We start from the raw sequence: 23,266 nt of genomic DNA on the forward strand, positions 1-23,266 counted from the left end.
TCATGCCCAAATCTGGAGAAACATTTAAGACTGTTCATAACTTCCACCTTCTGCACCCCATAAAGAATTTTGGTCCATACTCCCAGAGGGGTAAATGTTAGAGGATGATGACCAAAGGGCTCTGAACTCCAATTCCATCAGGACCCAGAGAGAGAAGAGGAGAAAGAAAAAATAAATAAATAAATAAATAAATAAATAAATAAATAATGACACTCAAAAGTAATAGCTATGGCTTAGAAAGGAAAAGAAGGCTGGAGTGTAGAAAAAATGGGCAAACATATATAAATACAGTTAGAAAATTATAGAACTAGTAGTAGTCAGCCTATATCTGTGATCTTGGGGGAACTAACACTGTTTTCCAATGGAGGAAATGGATACACAGAACTATGGTGGTAGGAAGGGTGTGGAATATACCCCTGTTATCTTATAATTTTGTAAATAAATATTAAATCATTAATAAAATTTTAAAAGAAATAAAACAATATTATTTCTGGTCTTTTTTATTTTTCTGCCTCCAGCATGATTGCTGGGGCTCAGTGCCTGCACTATAAATCCATTGCTCCTGGAGGCTATTTTTTCCCTTTATTGCCCTTGTTGTTTATCATTGTTGTTGGATAGGGCAGAGAGAAATCGAGAGAGGAGGGGAAGGCAGAGAGAGGAAGAGAAAAATTGACACCTGCAGACCTGCTTCACTGCTTATGAAGCGACCCCTTTGTAGGTGGCGAACTAGAGGCTCAAGCCGAGATTCTTACACCCATCCTTGCACTTCGCACCATGTGTGCTTAACCCTCTGCTCTACCACCCAGCCCCCCCTAAGAATATTATTTCTGATTTGAGGTAGGAAGATTGCATTGAATAGTACCCAAGTGACATTATTTTCTGCTTTGAGGTGCTCGAAGACTTGTTGTTTCATGGCTTATTCTTTTTTCCTTTCTTTTCTTTTCTGTTAAATGTCATTATTCTCTTTATTCTGCTTGAGGAGGTGAGGGGGCAGGGTCATTTCTCAGTAGTCCTCAGAGCTGTCTCAAGCTATACCAACCATTTTTTGTACAATTGAGTGGCGTTGAGTTGCTCTCTGCATTTTGACAAGGTTGATCTGACTATTTCTTCAGTGTAGATGGGTTAATTTCCACATATGGCCTATAACATATCTGAGAGGGCAAGTCCAGTAGGAATGTTTAAAAATCAAAGCCTTAAACAGGTGTTACTGGTAAAGGAAGTACAATGACCTGCAGAGAGCAGGGGTTGGAGTGGGAATGACAGGATGAAACTTGCTAGGAATGTAGATGAGAAGGAGCAAGGGACTTTGCTTACTTGTCTTGACCTGGAAGTCTTGGGTCTAGGGTGTAAAATGTCTAAGAGCTTAGTTGCTGGAAGGACCGCTCCTCCATAGAGTTCTTCTTTGAAACCAAAACTGGTCATATTAGCTAAACATTTACTGTCTTTTTTTATTGTATATTAGGGATTCCCAGACCATTCTCCTCACTGTCCAGTGATTAAAATGATTTTGGCAATTAAGGCATGAAATTATAGGAAACCTCTTAAATAAGGGAAGGTAAAGAAGAGATGGAATTTATGTATTTTCTAGGGATTTTAGATAATAGTCTTGGTGCAGTCTTACTTTGATAGGTTTACCAGCTTGTCTTTCTCTTTCCCTAGTGGGTTAGGGATCTGGGGAGGGAGGGCTCCAGGACACATTAATGGGGTTGCCTGCCCAGGGAAGTCAGGTTGGCATCAGGATAGCATCTGGAACCTGGTGGCTGAAAAAAGAGTTAAAAGATATATGACAGAACAAATAGTTGACTAATCATAAGTTGAGCTTTTCAAAAATCAAATGACAAGAAATAATAAGTCATTGTGATCTCTGAATCCTTAGCATATTATCCACAGCAGCCAAAGCACATGGTAAGAATTCAACAAATATTGCCAACTAACGTAGAAACAGTGTTGAGAATATGTTTCCATAGTTTATTAGGCATTTGATATCCTCAGGGGAAAAGAGGATCTTGAGGCTAGATCTTGTCTGTACCATCTTGAACAAAACATTTGTTTCTCAACAACTGTTTATTTTGACTGCTAGAGTGCTCTTGAATAACTTAATCTAGAATTGATCACTGCTTCTTTTGAAAACAACACATTTCTTAGCACTGCTTCTGCTGACAGCCACAACACCTGGACTCTAGTAGGTATGAGGATTCTGATGTAGTTTCTTTCCATACTGTGTTGGATATTTATGTCCAGGTGGGTAGAGACTCAATTGTCAAGACCTGGCAGACCCGTTGTTTCACTACTGTAATCACTGAGTAACTTCACAATGTCCTTCAGCCCCACAGTGTGTTTCTAGCCCCCAAACCTCTTTCATCTACCTAGATAATTTGAATTCATCCTACCTGTTCTGAAGGCAGGGTTTATATCTTTAATCACGCAGACAATGGCCCGCAGCAGGGACCTTCTCTTACAGTGCTAATGAATGGCAATATGGCTGGGAGTAAGATGAGGTGTGCACACCCACAGTTCAAATTTTAACAGCTCCAGGTTTTACTATAATCCCCCCAACCCTCCACATTTATTAAAATTCTTCTTGGCAACTGTCTCCACAGCTAGTGGTAAGTAGTTAAGGTAGAAGATGAGATGCTTTTTTATTTATGGTTGAGCCCTTCTTAGGCAAATTCCTTGTAGTAGATAACTGGAGACATATTGGACTGAATGGAAGTATTCCAACATTTGATTTACTTTACATATATACCTTAGTGAATTTGGAAAGCATAGATGTACAGGGATTTCATAGTTTCCATGGGAAGTGTGCCTGTGTGTGCGTGTGCCTGTGTGTGCCTTTGTGTATGTATGTGTGTGTGTGTGTGTGTATGTGTTTGTGTATGTGTGTGTGTGCCTGTGTGTGTGTGTGTGTTTTAAAGGGTGTCTTTAGCTATGTGAACAATCTTTGGTTGTCTCTTTGTTTCATTCAAAAGAAACTAGAACATCCTTCCTATCTGTAGAATAAGCAGTGACATTCACTTTTTTTGGTCTTAATCCCAGAACAATCCTGCCTTCCTCCTAAGCTCTAGAATACTATCAGCATGGTAGTTTTGCTTCAGATCAAATCATGGCAACACATGAACCATCATTTTTCATACGGCGGGGTCCTTTGATCCCATTTGAGGTTTATTTGTTTCAAATAAAATATTAACCCTATTGCATACATCTGTTCTGTAGAGCACTTTATTTTGTTTTTTTCTGTTAGAGATCAAATCAGAATTGTAAGCGGCATGGTCATTAGTTATCATGACCAGTTTTCACAGCCTCACCTTTATTTCCGTTCTTCTCTTTTGTATAATGATCACTTGCAGGGTAACTACATTATGTCTTTCGTGGGCACTTGGGTGTTAATTTATTTCACAGTTTCCTTTGTAGATATAATCAGAGTCACCTATTACATTCCTGTTTCTTCTTTTTATTGTGTTCTTTTGCTATCGCATTTCTGTGATCTTTTTCTGAAAAGTGACAGGTCGTGTTTCTCTGCTCACTGTATCAGTGATGATATTCTCCATGTCTTCTCTAGAGGCATTTAAAATATAGAACATTTTATAGATCTTAGCTTATGATGTTTATTTCTCCGGTTTGTTATGTAAGCATCACCTAAATGACACCTTGGTTTACATTTTTTTTTTTAAGAAGGGGAAAGTACTCTGCAAAAATATACTTTCCTTTAAATTGGGAAGGAAGAAAATATCTCTGTTAGTAATATATAGAAGCATTTTTTTCCTGTTGTCTTAGGACTTCAAAGTGTATGGGCATTATTTGTATGTATATTATCATGTTGTGGTATTTAATAGCTCATTGTTAGTGGGTAAAAGGGCTCTCCTTTAGATTTATTTAAATATTTACTGGTGGCTTACAGATTAGACTTTGTTTGTCATCAATCAACATTGTATATTTTAATGCAACCATAATTCAGCTAATAGATAATTTTAAACTTCAGCCAGTGTTATGATGGTAGAAGCATACCACAGAGCGCCTTGAGATGCAGGTCTACCAGCAGGTGGCGCTGATTTCCTATAAATGAAATCCTGGCCACCCTGGAATCTTGATTTTGCAGCCACCATCCATCCCCCTTCTTCCTTTTTTCTTTCTTTCTTTCTTTCTTTCTTTCTTTCTTTCTTTCTTTCTTTCTTTCTTTCTTTCTTTCTTTCTTTCTTTCTTCATTTTTAATTTCTTTCTTTCTTTCTTCCTTTTTAATTTCTTTCTTTCTTTTTCTTTCTTCCTTTCTTCCTTCCTTCCTTCCTTTTTTCTTTCTTTCTTTGTGTATCATCTTTCTTCTTTTTTTCTCTAGCATTCAATTGTTTGTTGAGGAGATTTACTTTTACTATGACAACACCTTTCAATTACTAATATTTATTTAGATTGGACTTGTGTTCTGTAATGGTCATTTGAAACATCTAGTTAAATAAATGCTTGTATCTTCTCCCCCCTCCCTTTTTTTTTAAAATAGTGATTTAAGTGTTTTACAAGTCCATAAGATTTCAGAGATATATTTTCAACACACACACACACACACACACACACACACACACACACACACACAGAGTTTAAGACACCACTCTCTCCACCAAGTAGTAATCGTCCCCACCCCACCCCCAGTCCTAAGAAAGTCCAAGAGACAGTGTGCTTACTGTCTTTAGTCCTCTACACCACTTCACACCCCTAAAAAAGGATTACTTTCTTCATCTGATTATTATTATGTAGTAAGACCTATTTTAATCTAATATTTATTTATAAAATTGATTTTCTAGGCTTCATTACACAACAGAGTAAAGAGGCATATTTTAATAAAGGTGACTATGTTTCTAGATTCATATGCTACATAAAATTAATTTCTGACATGGTGTTCTTTCACTCAGAATTATATTAGAGCAGCCTTGGAGGTGACACTGGAAAAGTGCTAGACTTGTAGGCATGAGACCCCAGGTTTGATCCCTGGCATTGCATCTACCAAAGTGATGACTATTTGGTTATCAATCTCATACATAGATCAATAAATCTTTAAAAAGAATTATATTAGGAGTTGAGGTAATGAAAGAATGATGCTTTCCTTACTTGGTGAGAATGAAATTTCTGACAAGCAAGAACTGACATTTATGACTTATCTATTTATTTATCTTTATTATATTTTTTATTGCCACAAAGGTTAACAGATGGGATTCAGTGCTTAAATGGCCCATCTACTACTTCTGACAGTTATTTCTTTTACCTCTTTCTTTTTGTTCTTGTCTCCTCTTTTCTTTTGCTCTTTTTTTTTATATAGAGAGAAAAAGAAATTAAGAAGGAAGGAGAAGTTGAGAGAGAAAGAGAGAGACAGAAGAACTGCAGTACTGCTTCACTGCTCATGAAACTTCCTTCTTGCATGTAGGGACCTGGGACTCGAACCCTGGTCTTAGCTCATAGTAATGTGTGTGCTCTACTGGAAATACCTCTGCTCAGTCGTGTTTTATTTTTAAAATAAGGTTGTCCTCACAGAAGATGATCACATCTTCTGCAAGAATAATAATAGTCCCTAATGTAACAGTAGAAAAGAAACTGGGGGCCGGGTTGTGGCACACCTGGTTGAGCACACATATTACAATGCGCAAGGACCGGGTTTGAGCCTCTGGTCCTCTGCTTTGTGAGTGTGAAGCAGGGCTGCAGGTGTCTCTCTGTCTCTATCACCCCCTTCCCTCTTGATTTCTGGCCGTCTCTGTCCAATAAATAAAGATAATTAAAAAAATTAAAAAAAGAAAAAGAAACTGGTTCTTCTTCTATCTGCATAACTATCTTTACCTTTCTTCCCAAAGGCACACATATAGCTACATCGTCTCTCTCTCTCTCTCTGTCTGTCTGTCTGTCTGTCTCTCTCTCTTTCTTTAGAGAGAGAGAAAGATCACAACAGAGGCAGGAGTAGACAGTATAATGAGATAGTATAATGGTTATGCAAAGAGACTATCGTGCCTGAGGCTCCAAAGTCCAGGTTTAATCGCCCACACCACCATAAACCAGAGCTGATCATTGCTCTGGTGAAAGAAAGGAAGAAAGAAAGAAAGAAAGAAAGAAAGAAAGAAAGAAAGAAAGAAAGAAAGAAAGAAAGACAACAGTAAAATTTCCTTCCCTGTGGTGGGAGCCAGACCTGAACATGGGTTATGTACTTGTCAATGCAGTACATTATCCAAGTAAGCTATTTTGCTGGGCCAGCTACATTTTTTTTTAACCCATGATATTCATTCTACACAGAATATGTGAGAATTATATCCCTCCCATGACACACTTACTTGCTGACTTTCTCCATTGTTAAATGCTACCTACTAGGCTATGGAGAACTTCACAGAATATTTCCCCCTCTTTTTTTGTACTGAAAATTTGAAACCTTGCTGTTATGAAGTGCTAGGTCTCAAAACCAGGACCTCCAGCATGAAAGGCATGTGCTGTACTGCTGAGCCACTTTCCTGGCCCTTATTTATTTTTTTTTTAAACTTCTTTTAGGCACACTGGTTGAGGAGGACTTATTAAGTCTGCACATCACATTATGTACATTTGTGTTTCACTCAACTTTTATTCTGTTGGCAGAGAACATTCAGGATTTGTTACTGATTCAATGAAACTAGGAAGTTGCGGATTAGAAGGGAACTCTGGTGGACTGCAGTGGGGAGAGTGAAGATTCAGAACTCTGATTATAGGAATGGTGGGAATTCAAACCCCTTTGACTTGTAATTCTGTAATATAAAAATAAATGATAAAAAATTAGGGTACAATTCCAGTGAACCCACTTGAAAGCATTTGACTTTGTTGGAAATGCCTTTCAAAAATTAGACTGCAACACGGTTTCATGTTAAACAAAGTTAAGCTCTGATGAGTTCAGTTCTCATTTAGGGACTGGGATCAACCAAAATAATTGAAGATAGGAAATCAGCCTCCCAGAGTAAAGTGGGTTTACTTCATAGGGACCTGAGGCACTGCCTTCAGAGTTTCATATGACTTCTTTTAAAGGACTTAAGTACCTTTGTTTTCTCATTAAATATACTCTCTGGAATAAAAAGAAGACCTTAAATAAATCAGGACCACTGCCAGGGAGTCCTTTCTTGCTTTAGTTTCATGGGCCTATAAGTATGTATCTTATCTTGGATTTATAACTTTTAAGTGGTCAGAAAGTAGGCTGAGTTAGGGAGTTTGTAGATAGACTTTTCCAAGATGCAAACCATCCACTATTCTCTTTGAATTTAAGAATTTAAATTGAATGACAACAAAAATAAACTTTCAAAGATCCAGACTACTACCAAATGTTTTTCAAATTCCACCTCTTAAAAAATTACAAGCATGGGAGTAGGCGGTAGTGCAGCAGGTTAAGCGTATGTGGCTCAAAGCACAAGGACCAGCAGAAGGATCCCAGTTTGAGCCTCTGGCTCCCCACCTGCAGGGTAATTGATTCACAGGTGATGAAGCAGGTCTGCAGGTGTCTATTTTTCTCTCCCTCTCTCTGTCTTCCCCTCCTCTCTCCATTTCTCTCTGTCCTATCCAACAATGATGACATCAATAACAACAACAATAATAACTGCAACAACAATAAAAGGCTACAAGGGGAACAAAAGGGAAAATAAATAAATAAAAAAATTTAAAAAATTACAGGCATACACTATCTCCCTCTCATGATGCTGTTTTTACCTATGACATTGATACATTTTCTTGTTCCAGTCAAGCAAAGATATTTTTTAATTATTATTTTAAAGAAACAGCAGATCTTAGCCCTCACTTTCCATCCTCAAGAGTATTTGGGATCTGTCTCAGGTGGAACGTAGTCTTGGTGTTCTAGAAGTTATTTTATCAGAAAGCTGGGCTGAGAATCACTGAATTAGACTGCACTTTCCTTGGACTGGAAATACTCCTTTTCCTTTCCTGTAGTCATCTGGGGTTGACTGGAGGGATAGACCTTCTGCTCATAGTGGACTCCTGTGCTACTCTTCAAGAAACAGAAAAGAACATTAAGCCCAGAAGTGTTAGCTCTATGAGCTGTGAGATAAAAGGGTCATCTACTTAATGCCAATCCAACAGGAGTGGAAGAATGTCAGGGGCGATGACACACCTGGTTAAGTTCACCTATTACCAAGCACAAGGACCTGGGTTTGAGTCCCTACTCCCCACCTGCAGAGGGGTCCTCTTCAGGAGCGGTGAAGCTGGTCTGCAGGTGTCTTTCTCTCCCTTTCTCTATCTTCACATCCTCTCTCAATTTCTCTCTGTCCTATCTAATAAAGGTTGTGGGAATTGTGTGGAGTTGTACCCCTCTTATCCTATGGTTTTGTCAGTGTTTCCTTTTTAATAAATAACATTTTTAAAAAAGAAAAATAAAAAAGCAATAAAATATTGAAGAGAGATATTAGAGGGGCAGGAGGTGATACACCTCATTAATCTTACATGTTTAAATACACAGGACCCTGATTCAAGTCCCCGGTCCCCACCTGCTTGGCAAGATTCAGGAGTATGGAAGTAATGCTATTGGTGTCTCTCTCCCTCTCTGTTTCCATTTCTTGATTTCTCACCATCTATATCCAGTAAATAAAATATAAAAAAATTTAGTAGAGGGATATCAGAAAAAAATAATTAGAAAAAGAAAAAAAAAGTGTAAAAAATGGTTGCTGGGAATGGTGGATTCGTAGTGCTGGCATCAAGCCCCAGACATTGGTGGCAATAAAAAAGGAAACTAAAATAGAGTGAGCAGAGTGTTTCTCTAAGGCCACGTAATTGATCTAAGCAGGAACTAGAACCCAAGAACTATGCTTCTTTCCTCAGAAAAGCTACTTCTCTGGCAAGTAAGAGTTATAGATTAGGACCCTTACCAAGGTCTCTGTTCCACGTGAGAGTGCTATTTGTAAACTTGTAGAGAAGCTTATCAGTCTAACTGGGGTATAGGATACAGTGAAGGAGAAAACAAATTATAACACATGGGAGTAAGATGTCAGAGGGGTGAGAATGCTCAGGGATTTGTAAAGGAAAGGAAATCTACCTGCTATAGCCATCTCGGGAGGCTTCATAGAGAAAAAAGGGCAGGGGCTAGGTGGTGGCACACCCAGTTAAATGCACATAGTTCTGTGAGCAAAGACCCAGGTTTGAGCACCTGAGTTGGAGTCCCCACTCTCTACCTGCAGCAGGGACACTTCACATGTGGTGAGGTAGGTCTGCACCAGTTTCTCTCTCTCTCTCTCTCTCTCTCTATCTATCTATCTATCTATCTATCTATCTCTCCCCTCTCAATTTCTCTTTGTTCTATCGAATAAAAAAATTGTTTAAAAGGGGAAAATGACCTCAAGGAGTAATGGATTATAGTCTTGGCACAGGGCCCCCAGTAATAACTCTGGAGGAGAGAGAGAGGGAGGGAGGGAGAGAAAGAGAGAGAGAGAGAGAGAGAACAGGGCAACCTAATACTTTGAAGACTAGATATAAAGCAGGGGAGTAAAAAGAATTGGTGAGAAGGAAAAGTGCAAGGGTCGCTGGCCCTATGCCTTCTCATGTCCTTGCCCTTCCGCACACCTACCACAAGCCCTTGACCTCCCACCAGAACTCAAGGAAAAGAGTCCCTTCCAATCAGGCAGCACATATTTCCTGTAATTTAGAAGGAAGGATTTCTCCACTTTCCTATCTGACTTTCACTTGTTATTGCTCTGAACAGACCTAGCCTTCTCCAGTTGATTGTCAAATTACTATTTAAACATATTCTGATATTTCTTGTTTTTATGACACTTGGCAGTAACTATTTTGACCTGAGCATTTCACTAGGGCCATATGAAATATAGAATAAATGTGACAGTCAACCAAGATACATGGGATGAGGGTGTGTGTGTGTGTGTGTGTGTGTGTGTGTGTGTGTGTGTGAGTGTGAGTGTGTGTGTGTGTGTGTGTGAATTTCACTGTGTTTTATGTTTGGTGCAGAGAAGCGAAGGTAAAGTTAGTTGAGTGGAACAAAGTCAAAAGAAAGCAGATTTATTATGGAAAACGACGTGTTGTATAAGAACTGTAATTACTTTGATTTCTCAAGTGCTGGGTACCATTTGTCAAGAATTTTCAGAAATTTTTCAAATTTTTAGTCCACTCTTGCAACCACTCTATGAGGAAAGCAGGCTGACTATTCCCATTTTAAGGTGAGAAAACAATGAGCCAGCCTCCCAGATTTAAACCTAGCAGTGTGGTTTTAGATCTGTCTACTCAGTTGCTACCTTTCTTGGATTTCAGTTTGAGTTGACATTTGCTAAGGAGTATCCCATGTTTTATAATCTTCATCTCAGAGGTGGCATACATGAGTGTCAATGGAATGAGGGGTACCTGCCACATGACTCGGGTACAGTAGATAGCCATAGGTAAACTTCTGTCCCATAACATAGTTATTCTCTTATAATGAAAAACCTATTCTTCTACAAGAAAAAAATTTAATGGAAACTAGAAATCCACACTTTAAATGAACAATAGTTTGATCTAAAGATGGTCCCAGACATAGAAATCCTCTGGCTCATCAGGATAGTGCCAAGAAGAGCACTTCTGGACAGGATTTGATTCTCAGTGTGTGACAGCTAGTTAGCTCATTTAACATCTCCCATCTTGGTGTCCTTCTGTCCCCTCAAAATAGCAACAGATCTGTGATGTTGTGGCACTGAGTAACTTGTCTGAAATGAAAGCTTTATGGAAGGACTTGGGCAGAGGAACTGATTGTAGAAGCTCATATCATAACACTGTTCTGAGGACAGTATTCTGACAGCAAGTGATCTGCACTAGAAGTCAGCAGACTTAGTCTCTGGTTGTGGGTCTGTGTAAGAATGTAGGCTGGAGTCAAAGAAGCAGAGGTCAAAAAGTCCTTCTGTCCTTCTAGCCCTGCTCTTATATGCTGTACCTTGTTCTCTAACTATATTGACTAGAGGGGGCCACCATCTAGCATTTTAAAATGTTTCGTAGGCAGTGTCTGAGGATAAATTATAGCCACATACAGATAATGATTTTATAGGTCAAGAGTATCTATAGAAGGTGACTATGCCCTTAAGAAATATACTAAATGCTATGTTTAGTGTGAAGTCACAATCTTTACAGGTCTTTACCTCCCAAGGTTAAAAGCATACAGTATTTTTTAAGTGTTTTGTCAGACCATTTGTTATCAAACCAGGCAGTGTACCTGGGCTGGACTAAAAACCCATGCATTTTGCTTTTATCTGAGCCTCAGAGAAAGTATCAATGCAACCATCTGGAATACATATTAGAATTCAAAGGGACTCTTGACACAACCAGCTCAATGGAAGATATGGTGTTTATGGATGAACCAGTAATAACAAGTATGTTAATATTACTACTACTACTGATACTAATAATTCCCTTTTCTGTATAACACCCTATGGTTTTGAAAACAATTTCATATATATCTAGCTTCTTCTACAAATAACAGAATCATTGGAGCAAACATTAATTTAAAAAAGAGATAAAAATATGATTGACATTTTTCTGCCAGTCATGTTTACTTGAAGCTATTTAGGAGGAGGGAAAACAAAAAGAAAAGGAAGGTAACATCTCAGTCAAAACATAGACATGGATAACAACTTTCCCCCGAAGTGGAAATGTAAACTAACATTGTGTTAACCAAGAGAATTTGATGTGGGATGTGAAATAAAGTCCAAGAGAGATCTGACCTCATCTCTCTTTTCTGTTTCTCACTCTGGGCAGGTGGCAAATTTCAGATTCCTGAGGCAGCATGATCTTTTCTCTACTCCTTTGGATGTCTGACAATTTGTAAATCCACAAGGAAACCTTTCTTACAAGGTCTTCCTTAACAATCTCATGCAAACAGCATGAAGTGGTCAAAGGAAATAACTCTTGTTTTATATTTATCTTGTCCACTTCTAAACAGGGGAGTATTAGACACAGATACAAATAAAAAACAAAAAATAGTTTCTTTGTTGGCACAGACAGGGTGGCAGAGTCAGAAACTAAAATATCTTGAGAAATAGACTGGGTGGGGTCTACACCAGGTGAGGTATGAGAGGCAATTGTGTTGGAAACCAACTATGGGTGGTACCCCAAACCATAGTGATCAAAATAAATGAAAATTGAATACATTGCCTTTTAAAAATAAAAATGTGGGAAGGAACCCATGGTAAATAAAATGTCAGAATTTGGAAATAAAGGCAGGATAAGTAACTCTTTTAATATTGTCATTAAATTAACTAAGCTTTCCAAACCAGTAAGAGTTGTAACAATAACATACCAAAACCCTGGCAGTTTCTACCAATGTTTGCATACACTCAGCATGCCTGGAACAGTGTTCAATACCTTATAGTCATTCTCTTGATTCATTTCAGAGGGACCTGACTTGTCCTGTAGTAAGTTCAAATCTATTTGATAATAAGCCACATTAAAAAAGGAGTTCCTTTATAGGCTTCATAAATTCCATTACACTTCATTCTGTCTTTGTTAAGTGTGTGAGTTGAAAATTACAAGCCAAGTATTCACAATGATCATTTTGAGGAATAACTCAAAAAGATCAGCATTAACTTAAAAAAAATATGTTAGCATGCTTGTATCTAATAAGCACCACTGCTTTGTAGACTCCAGCTGATTATTTTATTAAGTATACTGCAGGAGGGGAAAATCAAGGATAATTATAAATTCATAACTACATAATTCATTGGCACAAAGTGATTTTAATGGGATGGATGTGGAAATTGTCTATTTCCTCACAAATATAACAGAGATGTTCTGATTAAAGCCATAATCTAGTATATGTGAAATTCTAGCCAAACTGATGGGACACATTTTCTTTCCTGAAACTACCTTTGATAAGAAATACATTACAAACTCATCAGTTTGGCTTCCTGTTAACAAAGAGACAGCAGCCGTCTGGATCATTCTGGATTCACAGTGAAACTGCCACACCATGTATCCTCCGATGAAAGCTGTGCACGTTTGACAAGGGGCAGATGAATCCAGGAGTTATTGTGCAGGGGTTTAAATCTATGCGGCAGCTGACGGTTGAAATAATCATCTATATATTGCTCTGAGCTAGCTGGGGAAAGGTTGAAGCTGTATATTTTCAACATATCTAGTCTAATGGTTAATCTGTTGTCTTGTACAGGGTTCTCACAGGGTGGACTTGCAGCAGGCACTGACAGCTTCCAGAAATTGCTTGTGGTAGATGTGGTTTGCCTTGTTTCTCAAAGTGCAGGGTGGATGAATCGAACTTTGAGTTAGAAAATGGAAAATCCACCTGACTCAAGTTCCCAAATGCATCTCCCTCAGGACTAAGAACAGGTTGGGCAGTTGGGGGCAATAGAGTTGCTACAATTTTGTTCCATCTTCCCCAAATCTGTCCACCTCAAGTAAGTTCCATACATATTTCCTATTAGTATTTATCTTAACAGATTGGAAAAGTAGGAAAATGTTAGAAGATAAATGAGAGGAGGGATTAACAAACTTTTTCAATCAAGGATCAACTGGTAGATACCCTGGACTCTGCAGACCCCATCATATCTACTGTGCTACTCAACTTGATTGTAGTGTGAAAGCAATTTAGATCATAGAAACCCAAATGACTGTGACCCTATTCAAATAAAATTTTATATGCTTACTGAAATTTGAATTTCATGTCATTTTTTTTTTCCCTCCAGGGTTATTGCTGGGCTCGGTGCCTGCACCATGAATCCACCGCTCCTGGAGGCCATTTTTCCCCCTTTTTGTTGCCCTAGTTGTTGCAGCCTCGTTGCGGTTATTATTGCCATTGTTGACGTTGCTTTGTTGTTGGATAGGACAGAGAGAAATGGAGAGAGGAGGGGAAGACAGAGAGAGAGGGGAGAGAAAGATAGACACCTGCAGACCTGCTTCACTGCCCGTGAAGCGACTCCCCTACAGGTGGGGTGAATTTCATGTCATTTTAATGTATTCAGAAATATTATTTCTCTTATATTTGTCCTGATCACTTGAAAATGTAAATTCCACTTTTAGTTCAAGTATAATACAAATAATGTTCCAGACTATAGTGTGCTGCTCCCCTGAACTTAAGAAATAAATGAAGAAAAGCAGCTGTTGTTGTCAGAGCCATGTCAAGCTTATCTGTGCTTTGAAACTTGTCGCTTACAAACATGTACTGCACATGCCAGCCTACAAAATGAGCTTGGTATTATTTGACTTCAAGTCTCTTCCATATTCCTATATTGTTGTTATACAATATAGGGAATAGGGAGAGAAGGAAGAGAAAGTTGAGAAAGTTGTTTTTTTTATTCTCTTCCCCCCCACCCAGTTTCATTCAAAGTAAAAATTATCTTTCATCTTCTACTATCTCCCCAATCTCCAAACTTCACAGCAGCTACTCAAGGGCATTCTTGCATTTCTCATTTCAGTTTGTGTGCTCGTAGAATTCCATTGCTTATCTCTGTATCTTGTCTTGGTGAAGCTAATACCTAGTGCTTTTGCTTTGAGATATTTCTTTGCCCTTGAGGTGATGGAGACCATTTGTTTCAAGAAAGATTAAAAAGAAAGAAAGAAAAGTATCAAAGGCAACCAGATCTCCAAAATGAATTTTCTATTAAATACTGAGCATCAGTGAAGAGCATTGGACAAATCATCATAGCAGGTCCAGTTTTTGGTAAAAATAAGTGAGCTGAGATTCTAGACAAAGTGGGCAGTAGACTTTGGATACATATACATATACATATACATATACATATACATATACATATACATATACATATACATATACATATACATATACATATACATATACATATACATATACATATACATATACATATATATGGTGTCGTGGTGCTGTGCCGCGGAGGAGAGAGAGACAGAGGAGATCTGGAGCAGAGAGGGAACATAATTCTTTATTCATGCAGGCACCTCAGAGTTGGGTGAGAGCTCAGTGGTTCGGGCCACATGGAGGTAGCCAAAATGGCTGCCTCACGCAGCAACCTTCCCTGCGTCTAATCACTGAAGTGAAAAGTGGGCAAGAGAGCAGGCAAGAGAGTGAGATGCAGAAGAAGAAGGGCTTTTATGGGAATAGCTCTCATGAGAATGAGAAGGGGGAGGAGTAACCATAGCACTCCAGGGTAGGATAATAACTCGCAGGAATGGGAAGGGGGAGGAGTAACCAAAGCACTCCAACTATCGCGGGGAATTGACAATGCCCCGAGGGCACAACATGGCGGAACAGGCTCTCCGAGAATGTTCCAACTTTCGTGGGAACTAGCAATAGCCTGAGGGTCAACATGGCAGATGTGACTGCATCTGCACAATTTCCCAGTATCTCCCCCTTTCCTTATATCTAATGGCCACAGTATAGGAAATTTAGGGTGGAGCAGGCTTAAATGTTTTTAAGGAATGCCATGCTCAGGTGGGAAGATGTAGGATGTTTTTGTGGGGGAGGGAAGACTTACATGGCCACCAGCCTTGTGAGATTATGTGTCCCCCCTGTGCTCAACCCCTTTGTAGAGACAGAGAGACTTACCTGGAGGGACTCATCTCATAGGTTGAGCTCTGCCAGGCTCCACCATCTCCTCACAATAATTCTACATCTTTCCCTATCTTTCTTTCTAGTCATCGCATTATCTAGTCAATGTCTGTAAAAGACTCCATCTGTGACAGAGGAATGGTAGTGTAGGGGTGAGCAGAAACCTTTTGGGCATAAACCTGAATGATATAACAAAACAGGAAGGGACAAGTAGGAAGGGACAAGGGACAAGGGAAGGCTTGGTGCGCAAAGGAACGTTCCCTGTCGGGGGGGGGGGCAAGGATTTGTAATGAGGGGGTGTTTCCTGACTCAAAGGGCAGGTCCTGTAGGTGGGAGGGCATGGTCTGCCAAGTGAAGGGGCTATTTGGCATTGTATAGTCCTCAAGGCAATAGTCTGTAAAGTCTATGAACTACTCAGGGTCAGTCTTTGAAAAGCCAGCAGCGTGAAGGGAAGGAAGCTGCTGTAAAAACTGTGTAAAGTATCCAAAGGGTAAACCAGCAAGTCCAATAGAAGTGTCATTCCAAAGTAGGCAACTAGGGTGAGAAATGGCAGGGGATGAAATGCTGCATGAGGAAGGTCAGCCACTGGAATTCCGCTTTTCTGTACAGAGTGAGCTGGAACCACCAAAACTTGACAGGCAAAGCAGAAGCAGGAAGGGCAGACAGGCAGTAAGAAAGTTATGTCCTTGGAGTCTGGAATCAGGTTCTTTAGATCGTGTCAGGTGACATCTAAGGTTTCAGGGGGTGTGCCACTGTAGTTGTGCCGTCTAGTGGGTGATGTCAGAGTGTGCAGGTGTCCAGATGGTTTTTCCTGGGATTCCTGTGAAAGAAACACAGACAATCTACTTCTCGTGGTTAGCAGGACATCTGATTTGAATTTTTTTTATAGAAGAGGTTTGGTGCTTTAGCCAAGTGAGTATTGGGGGATGTATATTCCCTATATATATGTGTGTGTGTGTGCGTATATGTGTGTGTGTGTGTATATATACACACACACACACACATATATATATATATCCTACAGGGATCACTGATATAAGAGTGAGGGACTGGGGAGAGTGTATAGTAGCTATATCTATTTTACCCTATTTGATTTTGGAAGATCCATTCGGCTCACCGTATTTCCATGGAGAACATTACAATCTAGGTCATGAGGATTCTGTCAATGTATTTATATAGTATTTTTCCCCCTCTCTCCCATGTAGGAGCTGAATTTTTTCATTACTTTGTGTTGATGGACTCAAACTTACACAATTCAGGTTTCCTAGGCAGTGAATAGAGCCAGAAATATACCCTGTGATTAACTTCTACATAACCTATTGTTCTTTAAATTCTCCCTCCCCATTCTCCTATTAGCTGCACAAAAGCCAGAAATGAAAAGCTCCAACAAGACTCCCCTTCCCTGCCCCCTCATCTATCCCAAGGCAAGAGCTCCTTATTGTCTCTTCTTGGGCAAGGCAGGTTACTTGTAGATACTTTTCACCTTTATTTATTTATTTATTTATTTACTTTTGATTTAATAATAATTGATAAAACCATAAGATACATGTGGTACATTTCCCACCACCAGAGATCTGTATCATCCCCTCCATTGGAAGCTTTCTTATTCTTTATCCCTCTGGGAGTATGGACCCAGATCATTATGGGGTGCAGAAGGTGGAAGGTCTTGTTTCTGTAATTGCTTCCCTGCTAGACATGGCCATTGGCAGGTGGATCCATTTTCCCAGCCTGTTTATATCTTTCCTTAGTGGGGCAGGGCTTTGGAGAGGCGAGGTTCCAGGACACATTGGTGAGGTCATCTGCCCAGGGAAGTCAGGTTGGCATCATGGTAGCATCTGAAACTTGATGGCTGAAAAAGCATTAAGATATATAGCAGAACAAATGTTTTACTAATCAGGACTCTAAAGGTAAGACTATAGCAGATGAGATTCGGCATCTCCATGTTGGAAAAGGCCAGTAGGTCTATTTTAGGTATATTCCAAGGGGTCCATGACTTTAGTAATTTTGCCTGAGCCTGGCACCTAACATGCAGGTGGGCTAAAAGTATTTTCTGGAGAGATGGTGTCAGAATTGGAAATAGGACTAGAAAGCTGGATCAGGGAAGAGAGTAGCTCCCAAATATGGGAAAAGTGTATATATACCATTAACTGTAAATCCCATCAGTCTGATCTGGGGCCCATTTTCAACACAGAAACCTGTTTAACCTCTGAATCCCTATAGGTCTGAGCTCAAATTCTATGATCATAGCAAGGAACATTCTAGGCTGCACTCATTTTAGGACCCGTTCTTCTCAAGTAGCAGAGTATATTGACCCAGCCTCCTTTCAGAGAGTGGGGCAGTCCCTCCCTATCATTGTTGATCCACATTGAAGGCAAGGTCCTGTAGAGGCCCACCAGAGGGTTTTACCTTTTAGGTTTTCCAAATAAATGTGTTTCCTATTTTTTAACTACAAATCATGGGGTTATCTGCCTGATAAAGTGATTATTCAAGTGTAGAGAGTTATATGTATTGCATCTGAGATATTATTGCTGGCATTTTTATGTTTTTATTACTTGTATTTATTTATTGTATAGAGACAGCCAGAAATTGAGAGGGAAGGGGATGATAGAGAGGGAGAGAGACATAGAGATACCTGTAACTCTGCTTCACTACTCACAGAGCTTTCCCTCTGCAGGTGAGGAACAGGGGCTCTAACCTGGGTCCTTGTGCATTAAACATGCACTCAACCAGTGCACCACCACCTGGCCCCTCGTTGACATTTTTTGAGAGGTCACATCCTTCTTATTTTCACTATCTGTGTATTATTATTCACCATAATCATTCAAAAATAACTTTATGACTTCATCTTATCAACAATGCTGTAAAGTGTTACCCAAACTTTTTAATGATGTGTGCTACCCAAGGTTGTCAGAACTGAAATCCTCATTCCAACACTATCATCCATTTGAACTCCTCTACATTCTGATACTGAACTTGATCATGATCATGAAAGTTGACCCTGCCCTGATGACTGTCTTACCTTACTTTAGCCTTGCAAGGAAATAGCAAGTACATTGATAACTTTATGTCTAGCAGTTCTCACTCTCTATCTTCAATTTTAGTAAAAACAATATTGGCATCCTGTTAGACTGGAAGCACTTACCCACTTTTCTCTGATGTCACTTAAGGTACACAGAGATGCTATGCATCACTCATTCTTAGAAGTGACAAACCCAGGAAAGTTCATGAAAATTAAGCAATGATGTCACAACAAAGAATACTAAGCCATCAGTTTGAGGTGAAAACAATGGTTTTAACATTGAGGGTTTATAACTTGGCGTATAATGGTTATGCATTTTAGCTGGTTTCAGGAAGCAGTGTGTCTGGTCTTTCTGTTTAAACTGAGTTTTCTGTGTTTGTGTATATCTTCGAGGAAAAGGAGAACTCTGGGTTTCTGGAAGCTGTTGCACAAGGGAGTTTATCTTCTGATGAAATACCCCTTCTGACATTGATGAAAATAACACCGCAAAAAGAATTTCAAGAAGTTATTGGGGTAAAGGGAAGGGGAGAAAGACCCTGCAATACAGCTTTCAGGGAGAAATCTCTATTTTAACTTAAAGCTACCATCCTTATCTATGTTAAAATGGGTTGGAGGTTTTCTAATGAAAATTTTCACAAAGGATTAATTTTCATTTTCTTTTCTCATTATTGTTTGGCAGTCAAGGTTGAAGCTAGATCACACTATCTCAGAGACCAATCTGAGTTCAAGATCTCAACTCCCAATTCTCAGCTTGTGATGGAGCCAGGTGAAGGAGCATTGGAACCCATCTGATTTTTAATAACTTCCCTGAACCCCCTCAGTGCTCTCCCTTATTGTGCTGAGCTCAGTTAAAGAAGAAGGATGCACTACTGCACATGCACATTTTAGCATGTGTGGAGCTTGCTGGCCAACAAAATAAAGATAAAAACCATAAAAATTAATAAATAATCATTAAAACTGCCCCATCCCTAAGCTAGCAGCTTGCTCAGGATTTTAGTCAGAAGCTCTTGTTAGCTGGATGCCTTTACGTTCAAACCACTTTGCATGCCTTTTACTCTGAGTGATTCCAGTGTGAATATGACATTACTAATGACCTGCTAAGTGTGTGCAGATGTGGGTTTCTCCAGATGTGGTGATTAATAGTGTAATGGAGATAGCCAGACGACTCATGTTTATGAGTTGTTTGCCTTTTTACTACATTTCCAAATATATTTGCTTTGAACTTTTTTTTTTAACTCCAACCCTCAAAAAAAAATAAATAAAATAAATCTCACCTTCAAGTCTCGAAGGGCATTGTTGACCTGAAACCTGCTGAAGAAATAGACCATGGGCCCCAGACTGTAACTAGTATCAGGTCCATCCCCTGCTGGCCCTGGATCATTAGGGAAAGCTGAGTATTGGAATTGTTGCCCCATTTGATTGGAAGGGTCCAAAGCGGCACCACTGAAATTTAGTACAGCATTTGCAAGCTGGCTCAGCCAATGAAGAAAGAGACTTCTTTTTAAAAAACATCTAGTAAAATATATGATCATCTTGTCGTAAGCTCAGGGGTTCTGGCCAATGTTTCTGGAAGATGTTGCCTTGCTTTTGCTTGAAAACAGAATGCTGATGTGAAGTCGAGTAAAATGTTGTTACAGATGTTCAACTCTGCATTAAGGCTGTTGGAATTACTACCACATATTAAATCAATTCCCAGAACATTGTCTGGAGGTTATGTCACTGAAATAATGAATCCTCTTTAGTCAAGTATAAGCAAACATGTTAAAACATCATTGTAACTTTAAATTAAACTCTCGCACAAACCCAGGGATCTGAAGCCTCATTTAGATTTGCCTGACATTTTTTCTAGCACTGAGTCTTACCAAACTGTAAAACTGTTAGATTCAGTGCCTATTAGACAAGCAAGTACTGGGAAGTTACAACAGCACATTAAGTGTTATACTTAGAGATGTGCAAAGAAAGAAAGAAAAAAAAGCCCTTGAATTTTATGAGTACTTGGAGAGTAGATGGAGTTCAGCTCCTATAAAAATTCCACATTGGATTCTTGAACTTGTTTGTGTTTTAAAGAAGCCAGTAAGTCAGTTTTCTTTCAAAGATAATATCTTCCTGTGACTTCCATAGTAAGATGCAAGTGAAAATACTGGAGACCGAGGTACATTGCAATTAGCCAAAAAAAATAAGTTAAATATGAGCTTGTAAATGTACATTAGCATGAGGTAGTGGTCCATTACTTCAATACATTTGTCTTTCTTGAAAGTAAGTAAATCTAAGTTCGTTTTTAATTTCAATTTTTATTCCTCTCATATAGTCATGAAAGCCATGAAATGAATATCATATTTTATAGCTTAACTAAAAGTTCCCTTAGATCTGCTTTCTTTAAATATGCAGAAATTGATAGAATCCATATAAAGGCTAATAATTAGATATGGTTTATATCTTACTTATGAGAAAGAAGTTATCATTGTTGCTCTTGTGGGATCTAAGCCATATGTAATGGTCTCCATTACACAGCATTCATATATTTAAGCTGGAGACATTTCCCCCATCTCTTCAGGGAGCATATCTGCATTTCCAAGCTTGTGAGGGCAGGAGGAAAGCTTTGAACACAAGTTTCATTTAAGAGGACAAATCCCAGTTTAAATGCAATATGATTATGATGGATGATCTTTCTGAATGGCAATGAAAATAAATAGTTCCCCCTGCTTAGAAGGAGTTGTAACTTTAGCGACAGAATGAGGTGTTTCCCTGGAGCTGGCTAACAGGTATTAACTTGCAAGCCTTCCATTTAAGATCACTGTGAGTAAATAGATGGTGATAAAATTTAAGAACAATGGATAGTTAATCAAAGGGCTTTATTTATTGAAGACACAATGGGAAACAAAAGTTAAGCCAAGTAATCTAAAAGAAATGTCAGTGAATGTGACTTCTTGTCATGTCTTAACTAATACTGACTTACTGTATAATTAAACTATGCACATAGAAACATCTACTGGCCTTGAATAAAGCTATACATAGTAGACTAGATTAAGCAAAAGATCTTTTGGGATATTTCATTTCAATTGCAAGAAGGTTTGTGTAAAAGAGAATAACCATTTAACTCACACTGAGTGTGCATGTGTACACACTCATGAATTCACACACGGGCACACACTCATGCATGCATGCTTGATCCAGGCAAGTGATCTGTATTAAATGGTAGCCTTGTAAGAAGAATAAAATATGCCTTATCATAAAGTGAGCAATGTATAAAGGCATACATCCATTCTCTTTGTCTCTGCCTCTCTTACCATCATCACTGCTTTTCTGTCCCATTATTGCCTGGGCTACTTGGAGCCCTGTACTGTGAAGGAAGATGAATTCAGGTCAAACTCAAGGTGCCTGTTTGCTGAGAGATGCATATCAATGCTGAGTGATTTTTTTTTCAATACCATTTATGTGGCTTGCATTTATTTCCTTTAATCTTTTAAGTGCTGTTTAGTTTCTGTGATTTTCTGTGGATACTCATTTCTGATAAGATATGATATCCTCCCAGCCACATAGTTGCTGCCTTGAGCCTTAAGTGACTGATACGGTGGCAACCTGAGCTTGGGCCTCTAGGGACCAAGCAGAGGAAGCAGGTGGTGGAGTGAATGGACTATGGACATTTGCAAGGTGATTTTTTTGGTCTTCATTATTTATGGCATTATTCTTGCTCTGAACTACACTCTTGTTTCCTTTCTCTGTGTCAGCCTGTGTCTATATTAGACTGAATATAAATAGGGCACAGTAGTACCAAGTGTGATACTTTGACTCAGGTCTGGAGAGTAGTTTAATTATTATAATCCCTTGGAGACACGCATCATAACAAACCAGATTTGTTTAGGGTTTTGAGGGAAATACCACACAATGCATGTCCAGATATGGGTCCTTCTGGATAATATCAAATAGCTTAGATGATATTTTCTCCCTATACCTAAGATCTTTACACTATTAACATACAGCAAGCTTTCTTTGTTTCATGCTATCACTAATGCTATTTCTTTTCTTAGTTTTATGGTAACTGCTGCACATTCCAAATTTCCAGGGGTGCTTACTACCAGTCTGTGGTGCAGTCAACTCTAGGAATTGGAGTACCCTATTTTTTTTCCTTCTGGACATTACAGCTGTAACCTCCACTGTGGGAGTAGGTTGAGGAGGACAGAGTTTTGCTGCTAATGCCCTTGGGTGACAGACTAGTGCACATCTGCTAATTATCAAGTAGATCTTATAAAAAGAAGCATGATGCAGGCTAATCCATCTGCAAAGCTTATTAGTGGGTATCTTTGGGAAAAAGCAGTAGAGTGTGTTGTGCTGTTTGTGAGTGAAGCTTCATATTGCTTAATGATTTGTGTGGTTTAGATATTTGGAAAATAGCCTTTGATTTCCAATCCTCTCTGCTGCCCTGCCTCATTTCCCCCATTCCCTTACCCCCCTCCTACCCTACCCCCCTTCCTCACCTCATCAGAGACATCATTCAATGGCAACTTCTTCCTTCATCTGGGTGCTCTTCTATAAGGCTCTCCAACCTTATAGCTCTGCCCTGTGCTAATGAGCCAAGGAAAGATCCCATCTACACAGCCCTGTGTGCCCTCCCTCTTGAGAGATGGAGGGACAAGAATAGAATTGGGCTGGGGATTCATGAACCAGCATGCACCAATGTTTGCAGTCCTGACCGAATGAAACATTGGCTGCTAAGACTTCAATATTTGCCTCCATCCAAGTCTCTTTCCTTT

The 23,266-nt window shown here is 39.1% G+C and overlaps 1 protein-coding gene across 3 annotated transcripts in view; it reads left to right on the top strand.

Annotated features, from left to right (window-relative positions):
- KCNMA1 (potassium calcium-activated channel subfamily M alpha 1) overlaps positions 1-23,266 on the top strand; it is a 638,320-nt gene that overhangs the window by 507,967 nt on the left and 107,087 nt on the right. Inside the window, exon 18 of one of the 3 annotated variants that reach the window (XM_060170877.1) lies at positions 19,195-19,281. The exons of the other annotated variants lie outside the window; for them this stretch is intronic. Coding sequence (XP_060026860.1) covers positions 19,195-19,281 — 87 coding nt within the window. The remainder of the gene's footprint in view (positions 1-19,194; positions 19,282-23,266) is intronic. 3 annotated transcript variants of the gene reach the window in all.

Source organism: Erinaceus europaeus, chromosome 1, assembly GCF_950295315.1.
Source record: "Erinaceus europaeus chromosome 1, mEriEur2.1, whole genome shotgun sequence".
Taxonomy (NCBI): domain Eukaryota; kingdom Metazoa; phylum Chordata; class Mammalia; order Eulipotyphla; family Erinaceidae; genus Erinaceus; species Erinaceus europaeus.